General features: G+C 42.3%; 1 protein-coding gene across 1 annotated transcript; it reads right to left on the bottom strand.

Annotated features, from left to right (window-relative positions):
- Nucleotides 1–288: 288 nt before the first annotated feature.
- Nucleotides 289–2,307, bottom strand: sox17 (SRY-box transcription factor 17). Its single transcript, XM_028569550.1, has 2 exons — nucleotides 1,848–2,307; nucleotides 289–1,466 (listed from the first exon to the last, which is right to left on the bottom strand). Exons 1-2 carry the CDS (start codon nucleotides 2,143–2,145, stop codon nucleotides 562–564), a joined length of 1,203 nt encoding a protein of 400 aa, XP_028425351.1. The 5' UTR covers nucleotides 2,146–2,307; the 3' UTR covers nucleotides 289–561.
- Nucleotides 2,308–15,291: the final 12,984 nt, after the last annotated feature.

The following is a 15,291-nucleotide window of genomic DNA, read 5'->3' as shown; positions in this document are numbered from 1 at the left end:
TGAATGTGTTCTTTACGCATTTTTATTTTTTTCCTTATACAATCACTGGCCAATCAGTGGAGTCTGCTTTTAGGTGATTTTGAATTAGAAAATAAAACATAGTCTAAAATACATAAATGTGAAAGAAAGTTTCATTCAGTGTTTTCTGAAATGTAAAAGAATGTGAAATAATAAATACAAGAGAGGACGAGTCTATTTGCAAAATTTATTACTCAAAAGTGCAAAAAGTATTACAAAAAAAACACAAAACAGTTTATACACAAACTTTAAAATAGTGACTGTACAATATTTATTATCACAAAATGAATTCATATCCCTGCAAGAGAGGAAGAAAAGAGTTAAAACCAGTGTTTGAAATACTCTATGGCTTTTTCTTAGACAGATACAGTACAACAGTCGTCGGCAAAGCTGCATCTTAAAATCTCATGGGCCTAGTAGTATATAGGCTAGTAGTGAAAAATTAAATTAAAAAAATAAAAACATTTTTTGTTCAAATTTAGCTACACAGATTTGAGGTCAGATCATGTGCCCTTGCAGCAGGGTCACAGGAATGGCAGGAGGTTAGGAGTTGTTGTAGCTACAGTAATACACAGCTGTGCTGGCGTCTGACAGCACAGATGATATGAGGCTTTCAGGTCCTTGCATGCCAGCCTCGTGTTGCCCGTACGACAAGCCTGTCATGTCCGCACGCGCCGAAGAGGAGTTCAAATACTGCTCAAACTCGCTGCGGTCCACCTCGGCCAGCAGCTCAGAGTGGTGCATCTGCTCCACGCTGTCTGTCGAGTGAGGGTGGGAGTCAGGAGGGGGGGAGAGCTGTCCTGCCCCACCGGGATGCCGTTTGGGCTGGCTGTGACTGCAGTGCTGGGTGTAATACATGGCCAGAGGGTTAGGGCATCCCATGTAGGAAGGGGGAAGGGTGGCGGGCTGTGGGGGCTGCTCTGAAGCTGAGGCAGGGTGTCGGTGCAGGATGGGGTTGCTGTGGTGGTTGGAGAGGGACTCCTGGGGCTGGTACTCTGCCGCCTGGGAGTGGTAAGCGTATGCAGGCATCATGTGGCAGTCCTCTTGTGAATGTTGAGGGAAGAACGTGAGTTCGGACTCTACAGCGTCCAGAGGAGAAGTGTCAGGGGTAGGGAGGCTGTAGGTTTCATAAGAAGGGCCCCCAAGAGCCTGAGCATCTCGGTAGTGGCTAAGCGGCTGTGGAGGAAGCTGGAAGCCATGCTCGTGGTAGCCAAGGCCCATACTCTCCACACACAGCCTGCCATCCCCGGGCATAGACGAGCCATGGTGATCGGACACGCCGTGGACTAGAAAGCCAGATTCCAGCCTCTTAATCCTCTTCACCTGCTTCCGCCGCCGCGGCCGGTACTTGTAGTTGGGGTGATCCTGCATGTGCTGAACCCGCAGCCGCTCGGCCTCCTCCACAAAGGGCTGCTTTTCTGTGACAGGAAGGGCTTTCCATGATTTCCCTGCAGGTCAAGAGGAGAGTGCACATCAATGATATGTCAGCAGATACTGTACGCAGTCTGGTGATGCACACAAAAATAGCTTGTTGCCATTTTAGGGGGCAGGGACAGGTTTTGGAGGTTACATATGCAGCTTAACTCAGACACAGTAACTTTTATTAACATGGTAACATCACCTGCTGCCTAAACAATCACTGCACTGATTGAGAAATAAACATTCATTGCTGTTTGAGTAGAATGGAAATAAAATTTGACATAAAACATTACTCTAAAGTAACAAGCACTTAAATATCAGAAACAAATAGGAATAATAATCACTCTATAAAAACCTGTACAGATGTGGCACATATAGATTGATAGAATAAAATAAAAAAAATGACTTACCTAACATTTTGCTCAGCTCCGCGTTGTGCAGGTCCGGGTTTTGCTGCGCCAGTCTCTTGCGCTCATCCTTCGCCCAGACCATAAACGCGTTCATGGGCCGTCGGATCCGCGGTTCGGTCTTGCCGCGATTCTGACTGCCGGAGCTGGAGGCGCACGGCTCGTTTTTTACTTTGGTGTCCCCGAGAGGACTGATAGGGTCGACCCACTGGCAGCGTCCCATTCCAGGCATCATGACTGACATCGTACACCTTGCCTGGGTCTGATCGTCGCTGGCGTAACCCGCATCGGGACTACTCATCTCTGTCCAGCTGGGAGGTTTTGGAGAGCCAGCGGGCAGCAACACACTATTACTGAAAACAGCCTACAGACAGATTCAAAAACTTAACAAGGTTTCTGAGTTTTAAAGCTGGAAAAGAATTAGTCACAGACATAAATCGCTTCTAGGAGACGCATGGACTGAACTGACTGAACTCAGCGCTGGATGCGAAGGCTGGTGCGCTATAAACTCACAGGCAGCCAATCACCATGTGGTGGGAGTGCCCACTACTACAAAGGTGTAAAAAAGTTTAAGTAGCCCGCCTCCGACCATGTTTGAAGAGCCGAGATCCTCTAAGGAGAGACGCTGTGAGATTTCAAAGAGATGCAAACTGTAAATGATGAGAATATATGCCCATGTGCAATTTAGATTCAAATTCATTGTGTGGGGAGATTAAACCCTAAGATTTAACTCCAGGCTTTAGTGCAAGGTTTTCAAAAATGGCTATTGTACGGTACCTACTTAAGAAGCAAAAGGAGGTGAAACTAACGAACTCTGTAATCCACAATAACGTTTATTTGGACAGCCACAAGGTCCAGTTTTAATTCTCACCCCTGTATTAGACTGCCACTAATGTTCAGACATCAATACACTTGATCTTCGGTCTGTGTATTGGGGAGGTTAACTGTGTTAACATCTTGAATATCAGGTTTACGCGTGGAGTTAATGGCTCCCTTATTAACTTTCATACGCACGGTCGTCTCGATGGCGACTTTGACTGCAGCCTAATGAGCGCTGGACAAAGGGCGTTAATTGAGGATTTACGTTTAAAGTGAAATCAATAAGAGTGGAGAAAGCTTAAATAAACACCCATTACATAGTTGTGAAGCGATGAGGCCTCAGACACAAAAACTTTAAAATGTTGTGATACTGGTGCGCTTTTGTCTCCGGCTGTGAAGCTCAAAATGTCAAAACAGTTTGGATACACTGTCTTTACCCGACTAGACGTCGGTCTGGGATGTTAATCAACCGAACCAAACAGCTGATTGATTAAGTTGAGGGCGTAAAGCGCTCTAAATGGTATCACATTTATACAGAGAGAAGAGATTAAGTCTGGAAAAAAAACTATTAACTATTAACTTATTTTTTTATTTTATTTTTTTACAGTAAATACATAATACATGGACATAGAGGGAATAATGCAAAGTCTGTGAGGATTCAAAATGAAACAGCATACACATTTTTATTTTTATTGGGTCAGCTATTATTCTCACACAAAGCTGTAGGTGCATTTCACCTAAAATATCTGAACTTAAATGTTAAAATCAAATTATTGTTACTTCATTAGATACTCATTCTTCAATGTATGCTTTATAACCTTGTCTGAGTTTGAAAAGTCAAAACAAGGCTGATTAACTGTACAAAGAATACATTTTGCCCAAAATATCCCTCCCTGAGACTTGTCAACATGCAGTTTCAGGGGGGGAAGGTTAAAGCAACCTGTTGCACCTCAAATATCCAGACTTGGAGTGTTTATGTAGGAGAGAATGAAGCTCATGTTTGTGGCCAGAAAGCCAAACATCACCCACAGGCTGATGCTGGTTCTTATCAGAGCCAGCAGACCGCAACCTGTCAGCTTCGTCTTTTCTCGGACCGTTCCCATCTCGCTGTGGGTTCAGTCCTCTGTGACATGGCAAAAGGGGCTGACAGAAATATGAGAGATGCTTATGCAACCTTTTCATGCCCCCCAGTGCAGACACAAGCAGGGACTCCAGAGCACACTGGGTGACCCTCTAGGGGTTGCTGGGAGGGTGTTTGGGATGGAAGGTCCAGCCAAACACTCCATGGGACAGGAACTGGACTATAATACTGTCATCGTCTATTTTACCGCTGATGACCTGATGAGGTTTTTCCCCTCCGATCCTAAGAGACTGGAGAAAGAGAGACTCTATATGTGTGTGTGTGTGTGTGTGTGTGTGTGGTGTGTTTGCATGCGTGTCTCTGTGTATGCGTGTGTTTACATGGGCGGCGGTATGAGTGTGCCCTGGTCACCACTCTGTCTCTCGCCGTGTGGGAGTGAGAAGTCCTGGCTTTTGATGGGAGAAGTCATAAAGTCTGGAGTCGTAGCCACATTTCCTCTACAAGGTGAGGTTCAGAGTCAACCCAATGGAGTGGAGGGGAGGTGACACGCCTCAAACGCCCCCCTCCCCTCCTCCTCCCTCCATTCCTACCCCTGTCCCTCCACCAAGTCCCCCACCCCGAGCCTGGGGAGTCTGGGGCTGGGTGGGGGCCAGGGCTCTCGACGCCAGCCTCTGGACTCTGTGCTCAGGGAGAGGTCAGTTGGCTTGCTTACACAATGGCATTATCTCAGTTCCAGCCTCGGCTACTGCAGCGGTGAGCACTTCCTGTCCCTCTGCAAGCACTTCCTGTCCTTGGCGTAGCAGCACAAACTGTCCGCCTTCCAAGTGAGTTCTGAAACGCAGTTGAGCTGCTGGTCGCCAGTCTCACTGTATAAATGTCTGTGGGTGGCTTTCTTGGGAATTGCACAATGTGTTTGCTGGCTCCTTTGTGCCAAGCTGCGAGGCAGTGGTGTTAGTTTAAATCACAGGGACGGAAGGTATATATATGTTAGCACTCTGTGCTGATCGCCTGAGACGCTAGAGCTACGAAGGTCTGAGCTGGACAAGGGCAAAGTGTTCTGATTTTAAACAATACTCTGCTAATTAGCAGCAAATGCTTGGGTATTCTGCCCTATTCTTAAAATCTAACACTTTTTCAAGGATGTTTAGTTAACTTATGGAGTAGTCAATCAACAAATAGTTAATTTGCAGTCATTTTGATAATTATTTAAGCTATTTTACATGGAAAAATACCAAATATTTGCTAGTACCAGTGTCTCATATAAGAAGATTATGCTCTTTTTCTCTGTCTTATATCATTATTAGTTTTTGGGTGGTGGACTGTTGGTCGAACAAAAGAAGTAATCTGAAGATGTTCAAATCAAAAATTCCCAGAGCCCAGGGCCAATTTGGGGGCTTTCAAAAAAACAAACATTTATGACATTTTTTAGACCAATTTACCAGACTTGCTTTGGGAAAAAGCACTATATAGAAATTTCATGGATGGCTAGTACAATGAAATGCTACATAATTATAAAAAAAATACACATGTATTGTGTCTCGATCCCACCCCTGTGAGCCTTTATGTGAGTGTGCACTGTGTGCCTGGTGTGATTTGGTTCTCTCTCTCTGTAGTTGACTGCTTTCCCTGGGAGGAGTACTGTAGTACACCTGCGTGCAATGTTGTTAGTGGACTCCTGCTGAGAGCACACCGCTGAATGATCCTCATCAGTTGTTCATATAAACGGAGGGCTGCCAGAACAATTTTTCATATTCTTCGCTGTAGACCAACAGTATTTTCAGTTTCTTAGTTGTTTTCTGTAACTTCCATTTTGCATTGAGAATGATCAGTTTGTGAATTCTGAAGTATAACCTTTCGACTTCCCTTTTTCTTTGTATGTGGGCTCTTCCACCTACCTTGTGTCATATTGCTAGACTGTCTACTCTTGTGAGTGTCTTTTCCTGATTGTGAGTGTCTTTCTGATTTTCCAGTCACTCTGGTCTTTTTGGTATAAAACTGAAAACGTAAACCTGCATTAAGTGATCTTTGGTGATATGGCTAACATGTTAACAAACAGTTGCTTATTTACAGATATGGATCAACATTCATGTTTCAGTCCAAAATTCACTTTCCTTTTTGTTTCTGGTCTGTACCAACTGCTAAGGGAAATGCACATTTTAAAGTATCGCATTACAAAACCTGAATGGAAACGGCAAAATGTTACTTCCTCAATTGTGCAAAAACGTTTTTGCCTTTTTCCCTTTGTCGAAAAAGAGTTGATGCGCTAAATGGGACATGGGACATTCGCCTTGCTGAATAAGTTCTAAATATATTTAACTCACAGGACTGATCAGCTGTTTCTGCTGTCGGCGTCTTCCAGATATTCCGATAACGTGTTTTCTTCTCCAGACAGCATAAAACATGGCCAATACGAGCTGACATGAAAGAACAATTAAAACTTGCTCAATTGAACAATATTCCTGGAGACCTCTCGCCATTTTTCTCTCATAGATGGGTTAGACGGCCAGGGCGATTTGTTTTGTTTTGTTATCTGTTAGCAACCTCTACCTCTTTTACAGCCATGTGTAGCGTACAGCGCCAACCAAACTAGCTGTAGCCTATAGTTTATTTGCTCCAAACCAGTTGATGGAAACGTGCCTAAATCACATTTATTTTTTTGCGACATTTCAAAAGTTTGCTTAAAATTTCGCTTCACAATTCAATGGGAACACAGCTAGTTTCTGTCTGGTGCTGAAAAAGTTGTGTGCAGTGTGTTCATCAGATGTTTTTCCTGAAAACAGTTGCCTTCGACTTGAGCGGTGAATCAAAATCAAAATGTTGTTGGCGTGAAAACCAAAACAATGAGCTTAAAGACGCCAAAACGCTCCAAGAGTTGAGGGATACTGCAGATTGGGGTGATAACGTCCTGAAGGTCCATTGTTACAAGTGAACCCTTCCACATTTCATTTCATCCATTGTTCATGTAAAAATATTGAGTAGTGCAGCTTTAAAACTATGGGTTTTACGTACTTTAAAGTGGTTTGGCATTATAGTGAACATCCTTTAAAGGGTTTACTGATTAAAAATAGTCAATTTAGGTGTCTCACCAACACAAGGGGGTTAAAGGCTTACTCAAACAAAGTATTCATAGATTTCTTAAGTGCAAATCATAGTTAGTTGCAGCCCAAAACCCAGGTTATAGTTCTTTTGTCACGTGTATTGTAGGTAAGCCATACAGTCAGTGTGTAGACATTTGTCATAATCAATGGTGAGATAGTGATTGTTTAGATGATCTCATTAGACTATGACTTCCTCCAACACCTGCTCTGGAGAGGGGGAGGTGTTTCAGGATGGGGGAGGGGCTTTGTCAGGAGGAGAGAATGAGGAGTTAAGGAGAGGAGCACATAACAGGTGTGCAGGAGAGAAACGTCTGGTCTGACATTGATTCTGTAAATAGAAATTACACCTTTTCCCGAAGCTGGGACATTTCAAGTTTCAACAACGTCACTCAGGAATTTTAAATGAGTTTCAATGCTGCTGTCAGCTGTCTGTCAAACTCTGCAGAGGATCAGTAATGGAAATATGTTGCGTGTCTTTTTGTTGGTGGTTAATATTTAGTGACCTGATGAATCACCCCATGAGGGAGATAGCAGATATGAGAGATCATCCACAGGTTAAGGTGGTTTAAACTATGCTCATGAAAAGGATGTGAGAGTCTGTGTTTTTTTCCCGGGTCCCTCTTTGGTCACAAAAATGAGGGACTTTAAATTCTGCCAAAAAACGAGACAGAAACTGATCACATGCGCACATAGATGTCTTAATGTGTTATTGGTGGTACAGTCTTCCCCCTCCCTCAGGCGATTGCTGGGAAAGTTCCCTTGCTCGAGAGCACACACTCGAACTCTGCAGAAAGGGTACTGCTGGGATGTTGTCTGCCTCAGACAAGTGGGAACACAGAGGAAGCCGTCTTCACTCTCGTCTCATTGTTCTGGAGGCGTTAATCTGTCGGGGATCTGCTGGGAATCAGGTGGGAATCTACTCGGCCCTGTCGTGTTTATTGGCCACTTCAGTCCACGTTGAGCAAAGAGGACATCTTGATATCTTCACCCTGTGCCCCTCTGCAGCACCATCCGGCCCCCCGCCACATGAAGATGCTCTGATGATAAAACTATTTCTTGTTTGTCTCTGCTGCTCAGTTTGGAGATGAGCACATCCGCCTTATCTTTTCGTCAAGCCCTCATTCTCTGTCTGTTTGACTAAACCAAAGCCCTGGGTCCAAGACAAATCTTAAATATGTTTTTAGTAATGCTAACATGAGGATGTTTGGAAACTTTTCACGACAAGTTGTGGTGACCTTTGGGGTTTGCGCGCTGCCAGGGGTCAGCCAACAATAAAACGGAAGCAACAAGTAAAATAATCAGTCTCTTTCCTGAGAACATCCATAGCGCTGTAGTTTCACTCAGTGACTTGAAGGATACAGCAATACAAAATTATGATGTCAAGGATGTCGTGCAAGGTTTTGAGTCAGTAACATCAAACGTGGGAAGAGGCCTTTGCAAATGTAGCATCTGGCAGAAAATTAATGTACACATATCAAAAAAATAAAAAAGTGCATATAAAAGAAAAAACTAAACTATTTTTGTAGTCAACCAATGTCTAAGCTGGCTCCTTTCAATAAAAAGAAAAAGTAAATTTTTGTACCATTAATCATGTTTTATGAGAAAATATCACCAGGCTAGTTGTTTCACCTCGTTTCCTGTCTTTATGCTAAGCTAAGCTAAGCTTACGGTCAAAAGGCTTTAGCTTCACATTTACATATCAGACACGAGAGTGGCCTCAAACTTCAAGAAAGTGTATTTCCCAAAATGTCGAACAAAGTAGAAAACAATAGCCAAACCAAAATAACATCCAAGTTGTAATAAACCAGAATTAGCCACCCCCCTTGCTCTCACGACGACTTTCACTCATTTGTAACTCTGCTCCCACTTCTTTATTCCAACACCACAGGGAGAAGAAAGTCTATTAATAGAACGTCTTGATTGACTGATAAATCACCATTAGTAAAAGGGAAAGGGAAAGCCCAGGTTTCCTCGCTGAAACGAACAGGGAGGTCAGCCACATGGGAGAGTAGACTCTTTCATCTCTTCACTTTTACTGGGCCGACCTGAATCCTCCCCGCCGCTGACCGGCATATTGTCCTGACTGAGGCTAATCGAGACCCATGTTTATCATTTTTATGACTTTATCCATGAAGACAGAGGTACGGTGGGCTTCCTGTTCTCCAGATTCCTTGACAGGACCAGTCGCATTATTAGGGTTAACCTCAGCTCCCATCTCGCCACGCCATTGTTCCTACTGGTGCTATGACCATTCCCAAACTGATAAGACGTGCCTATTTTGGGTCTTTTCTTTTTGTCCTTGACACATAAGCATGAGCCTGAAATAACTTTTTTAGTTCTTTTAAGAGAGAAGAAAACATGCACATGAATACTTGCAAATATCAGAAATACATAATAAACCATTTCTTTTATTTATTTTTACCATCAAAGGGATGGATTTATACCCATAATCAACTTATGTGCCAACAATACTTTTGTCCAACTCCAACACCAAAGTCATTTTTTGCTCTCACACAATTCCTGCATTTGCTTTGTGTGGCAAAATAAGGAATTGCTTTATTGGTGAGAAAACAAATGATAGATTATGTCCAAGCGGCATTATTGTTTTCCTGACAGCCACCAGCCACATAAATACTACTCTCCCCAACTTGACCTGCCTTTGACCCCTCCGCCCAAAGAAGTCCCTCAATTCATCTAATCTGTTTTGCAGCAACATGACAATGCAGGTTGAAGAGATTGCACTTTCACTCCATCAAAATCCTGACTTAAAACTCAATGTTTGATACTTTTGTGATGAAATGAGTTAATTACTGATCAAACTCTCCAAACTAGGTTTTTTTGGAATTGAGGGAAGAGACAGTGAAGCCTTTGTATATGACAATCAGGGTGTGAATTGATTCCTTAGTCGCTCAAACACTCCAGAATCCTTTCATGTGTGGCCTTTGCCTTGTTGAGGCGCTAAAGCATAGAACAAAAATGCAGATACCCCCGAGGGTGCTAACAGGATGCCATGTCGGCCCAGGGTGACCAATGTCGATCAATAATAGCGTGTGTGATCAGTGGCATTGCACCTTGCAAGAATCTGGATCAATAGAGGTAAGCACGGGAGCTGCAGAGGCAGAAGATAAGAGAAAAGATCACAGTTCAAACCTTTCCTGAGCTGTGGTGGAAACAAAATCATAAGACTAAGGTTAATATGGGACTTTTTATAGTTTATTTCTCACAGTGAAATTGCAATGCAACTTCATTTCTGGAGATTACAGAACAAATACTCCAAAACTCATAGCTGGAACTTCCTCATAGACCCAGCAACTTCTCTTTTAACGGACTGCGGTTAAAAGCTCCTTAAAACTGTTTTCCCACATCAACTCTGATCTTTACACTACCTATTTATGATGCAACACTTTTATATAACTATGCTGCCATTGTACAGTTACTTGCACAAACATGAGTCTTTATTCAACTCCGTTACATTAGAGGCTACAGTGCTCTGCAGACCCTGTTGTCCTTTATTGTCCTTAAGTGAGAGAAATGGCGGAGGAATGTGTTGTTTTCACATAGCTGTGGTTTTATGGGAGGAAATGCACTGTGTGTGAGGGCTTCCTCCCTACGTTGTTCCCTTTACACTAACACGGTATAGAAACAAGCAGCATTGATAGGAAGAGCCAGCCAACCTTTAATCAGAATCTGTCAAACAGTTGCTTTCCTGTCAAATTAACAAAATCACAACGCAAATGGATAGGTGTCAAGTTAACGACATTGCTAAAAATCAACCGCAGGTGTAAAAATTTTACTGTCACCTTTTTTTCTTTTTTCTTTTTGAGAGCAAAGTTAGGGCTGATATTAACATGTTCCATAAACACATGATTAAGATGAAACATGGTTTTAACCACAATGTGTGATGTCGCAGGGAAATGTAAAACACAAGAGCATTTTATCAATACGTTATCTCACATATCTTACTATCTTACACTTCAAGGAGTTCCTGTGTTTGACTATTCCTCTCAGTGTCTGAGTTCACCTGATGGAGATTATCTCCTCAGTTCATTTACACACAATGGTCTGGATCCTCAATATCTACTCACTCCCTATCTGAGGTTGTACTGCACCAAAGCCTGCTTTGCAGCCTCAGTTTAAAGGAATACATTTTAGTACATATGCTATTAGTGAGTACATTTCTGCTTTCTTGCTGAGTGTTAGATAAGAAGGTTTATACCAATATGAAGCTACTGCAATAATTATTTATTCATATTTATTGTAAAGAGTGGAATCGATCTTCTCAGTACTCTCAGCAAAAGCACATTTCCCAAAATGTCTAAAGTATACGTTTTTAAGTATTGAGCTTAGGCCTTAAGCTCATTTTAACGTCCAGACAGGATGCAGGGGAAATCAAGCTAGCCATCCATCATCTATAAAGTTAACATGTTGTATCTTGTCTGTCAAGTTGTCTTTGTCACGTAAAACAACAAATCACCATTTTTACATTTCTGCTTTTAAATTGATTAAACAAACTACAGTAGAAGTAACATTATTAATAATGTGGCTATATGTAACTTTCAGTTTGTGTTGATCATAGTGGTAGCTTTGGACAAAAGCGGTAGTGTTTTTACTACACACCTGCTGTCGTAAAGGACTTGTCTTTACGGTGCTGTATTACTGAGTTAGCGTTACCGGGGGGTCATATAGTTGCAATAAGTGTTTTGCTCAGACAGAAAATCATTCATTTGCAATAAGAGAATACATTACAGATGCATTGTTGTATGTGAAGTGCTGCATACAGTAACTTAGCCTACTTTGGATGAGCTAAACCGGGTAACGTTATCACTGTCACTGTCACGAGCCAAAGCATTAAGAGTTTGTTGTAGCAACAATCGTAATAATAACTTTGATTAATATAGTGCATTTCATGAAACCCAAGGATGCTTTACACAAGTACAGGGGGACAAAAAGAAAATAGGCCAACACAAACACAGACTGAAAAGAAATAAAAACCAGGCGCTAAATGGAAGGAGGACGTATAATGTAGGCTACTGACGTACAACCACATTGCGCAAAGTTTTTCTATGAATGAAATAGACATATTATATATCTGAGGGTCAATTCAGTTTTTTACCTCCATGCAGAGCCAGGCTAGCTGTTTAGGTCAGGTTTATGCTAGCCTCTTGCTCCACACTCAGCACACAGACATTAGAGTGGTATCGATCTAGTCATCTAATGCTCAGCAAGAGAGCAGAAATAATGCATTTCTCAAAATGTCTAAATATTCTATTAAAGCATGTGAAGAATAGCTAATTACGCATGCTTAAATCCAATCACATTTTAGTAATCAATGTCAGCTGATCAGCATCCCTCCTGTGATTATTCCTATATGATAACATGGGAAAAGCTCATATCAGGAAGCTTGGGGGAAAGTCCCTCCTGATATCATCACATACTACATCCAGACAAAAGCCCACTACTACCTTTACTGACATGCTGCAGTGTGTGAAACAATGGAGACCCAAGAGGACGCTGTCCACAGCTGAAAAATGGCATTCAGATATTCTGATCAATGCCCGTGGTGTGGACTTTGAACTTTGCAGTAATTGTTGCATTGGGTGCAGCAGCAGGTTCTGCTTTTTTGGCTCGATACCATCCAAAACATGTGTAATCGCTGCAGGCTGTGGAGCATGGGGCCTTATCAGATGGCCTTGTGGCCTTACAATAACACAGGCTCTATCATGCCTCAACAGACCCGTATCTGACAGCGGTGTCATAGAACAACAATAAATATGACCTGCAAGCGATGCACATAATGTTACTCAAGATGCTACTATTCTTTTAGGATATCAATTAAGATAAATCCAGATTACATCAGCTTCAGCATGATTGTGCACATTTTTACCACAAACCAGTGTGAAACCAAAACTTCACAGCCTTGGCCTCATGTGATCTCCTCTCGCTGTATTAGGAGGCACAGATTTACAGAGTAAATCAAAGTAGACTATTTCCTCAGCTCAGAGGAAAACCCCTCGGTGGAGAATGAGTTGATAAAGTCCCAATGTGCCCACGGCTTCCTCTCAGATAAATAAATACATAAATAAAAACACGCCTGGCTACTTCAGATTTATTGTTCCTCTGTAGGCTGTGAAGTAGAGGCTATATTGTTTATAATAAATAAGTCCATTAACAGATTTGGGCCAGGTGGGTGACATGGCCTCTGTGATATCCCCACCCCCCTGAAGGCACCCAGACCCCAGCGGGGCCACAATTCTTCCATTTAAGGCAGTGATGGCCAAGCAAAAGGGGGACTACAGAGGTTAGTGTTGGTTTGACTGGGCTGAGAATGTGTCACGTTTTCTGGAGTGATAAGAGCCGGAGCAGGAAGCTATGAGAGGGCAGGAAGGAAGAGAGCTTAGGTCTGGAAGGAGAGAGGGGAGCTGTGGAGACGGAGGATGAGGGAAAAAGAGAGAGGAGCAGCAAAAACAAGACATTTAAAAAAAAAAATCTAATGTAACAAAACTTAATGCAGCTGTATGTGGTGTTTGAGGCATATGTTCTATGCAATGTGTTATTTGCATGCATGCATGCAGGCGGGAGGGAGGGACTGTCGAGCTCTGCTGGGAAACGCAGAGGGAACCTGGGGTCCAGGGGGAAGTGATTGGATGACTAAATTTGGTCTGAAAGGCCTCTCTAACATACACCTGCTTCCTGCAATCAAACAGGCCACACAATGATGACGATATCAAGCATCGGGCTTTTTTCTGTTAACACCAGACCCAGCAGTAGAGAAAGAAGAAAATGTAGATCTGCCGCTTTCCCTTAAATCTGCACCAAACTGAATGGCAAGTGGAGTTTGAAGGATTTCTGACTCTGAATTGTGCATGAGCAGGCGTGCTGATTTGTGCATTTTTGCAACAGAAATGGATTTTGTTTTTTATGCATTTTGTCTCTTCGTCTTCTTCTTGCAGTGTCATTGAGGGTCTTGTTTTCTTTTTATGACATTTTGAAGTCAAGGGGAGGATTGCAAATGAGCCCACCTGTCTTCTCTTATCTGTTATCTGTGTGTGTGTGTGTGTGTGTGTGTGTGTGTGTGTGTGTGTGTGTGTGTGTGTGTGTGTGTTTGTAAATACCTTATGCAAATACAAAAAAAAACAACTAAATGCAACTACATAGAGGCAAGCATCCAAAAGTTTTTATAAACCATCTTTGTTGACTGGCAAAGAAGTGCTTTCTTGCAGATAGTTTATTGATGAGAAGATTGATACCACTCTCACGTCTGTACACAAGTATGTGTAGGTACAGTCAGCATCCAGTCAGCTTAGCATAAAGACTGGAAAAGGGGAATGCAGCTGAGCTTTAGAGATGCAGGTTGGCTTAATTTTTAACGCACAGATATGACAGCGATATCGTCTCATCTAACGCTCTGCAAGAAAGCAAATACACATATTTCCCAAAATGGCGAAAAATTCATCAGTGGTGACAACTACAGTATGCAGAGCAAGTCTGCATAGAAGGCTTTTTAAAACAATCCCTTTTTTATTTTTAAATATCATAAGTGTCTGGCTTGAAATGATTAGTTGAAGTCAAAGGTGAACACACGTTCAGAGTTTTCACTGAGTACCATGTGGACTTTAGCTGTTGGAGAACTCCCATGTGAGAATATCAGCAGCTCAGTTCCACCTCACACTCATCTTTTCCCCGTTTTAGTCAATCTGTTCATCTAAAAAGGATTTCTCTATTTTGAGATTTTAATCCAGTGTCTGAGTTAATCTCTGAAACTCAGGGATTGGAGGAGGGGAAGGACGGGGGCATCAAAGCCACTCAACTTCAGCCCTGCTCTCACAATTACACCCACAAGGCATCAAGGCAACCAATGAATCACGCTCTCATACAGTAATGCCTCTAGGAAAATTAATTTTTTTAAGCTCGGGACTTGGTCATGTAGGTCAGATAGTCAGCGCTGGTTTGGTTGATTTCCAGGCATTTTCAGTCAGATTAAAACATGAAAGGAAACAAGTGTCAATGATGGTCAAGCCTCTGCCAGGTTGTGTTTAAAAACAATAGATCAGATGGATAGAAACTGTGGGGTTTGACCTTCAGTCCAAAATAGTGAAGGGTATATGTGCAGTATTCTTCATACTGCATGTGGAGTTTTAAGGGAAATGCAGCCTGCAGTCTGACATTACACAATCAATGTTTGTCTAGAAGTTCAGCTTTACTGTGTCTTACAGATGGATTATGAATCAGTACAACAGAGGGAGCCCTCCACTGGAACTCAAAAGCATTACACACAAACCTGAAAGCCTTACTGCTCATAGCTCACAGCATGCAGTCAACGACTATTAGTACTGGATATATCTGCACACATGTTGCTCTGTCTCAGCATCACTTAATATAATTTTCACGGTAAACTTTAAATAGTTCCCTTTCAGAAAAGTCCAGGATCGTGTTTCTGATCAAAAAGGTT

The sequence above is a fragment of the Perca flavescens genome, chromosome 22 (assembly GCF_004354835.1).
Source record: "Perca flavescens isolate YP-PL-M2 chromosome 22, PFLA_1.0, whole genome shotgun sequence".
NCBI lineage: Eukaryota > Metazoa > Chordata > Actinopteri > Perciformes > Percidae > Perca > Perca flavescens.
Note: the sequence above shows the minus strand (reverse complement) of the source record. Positions and strands in the feature narration are given on the sequence as shown.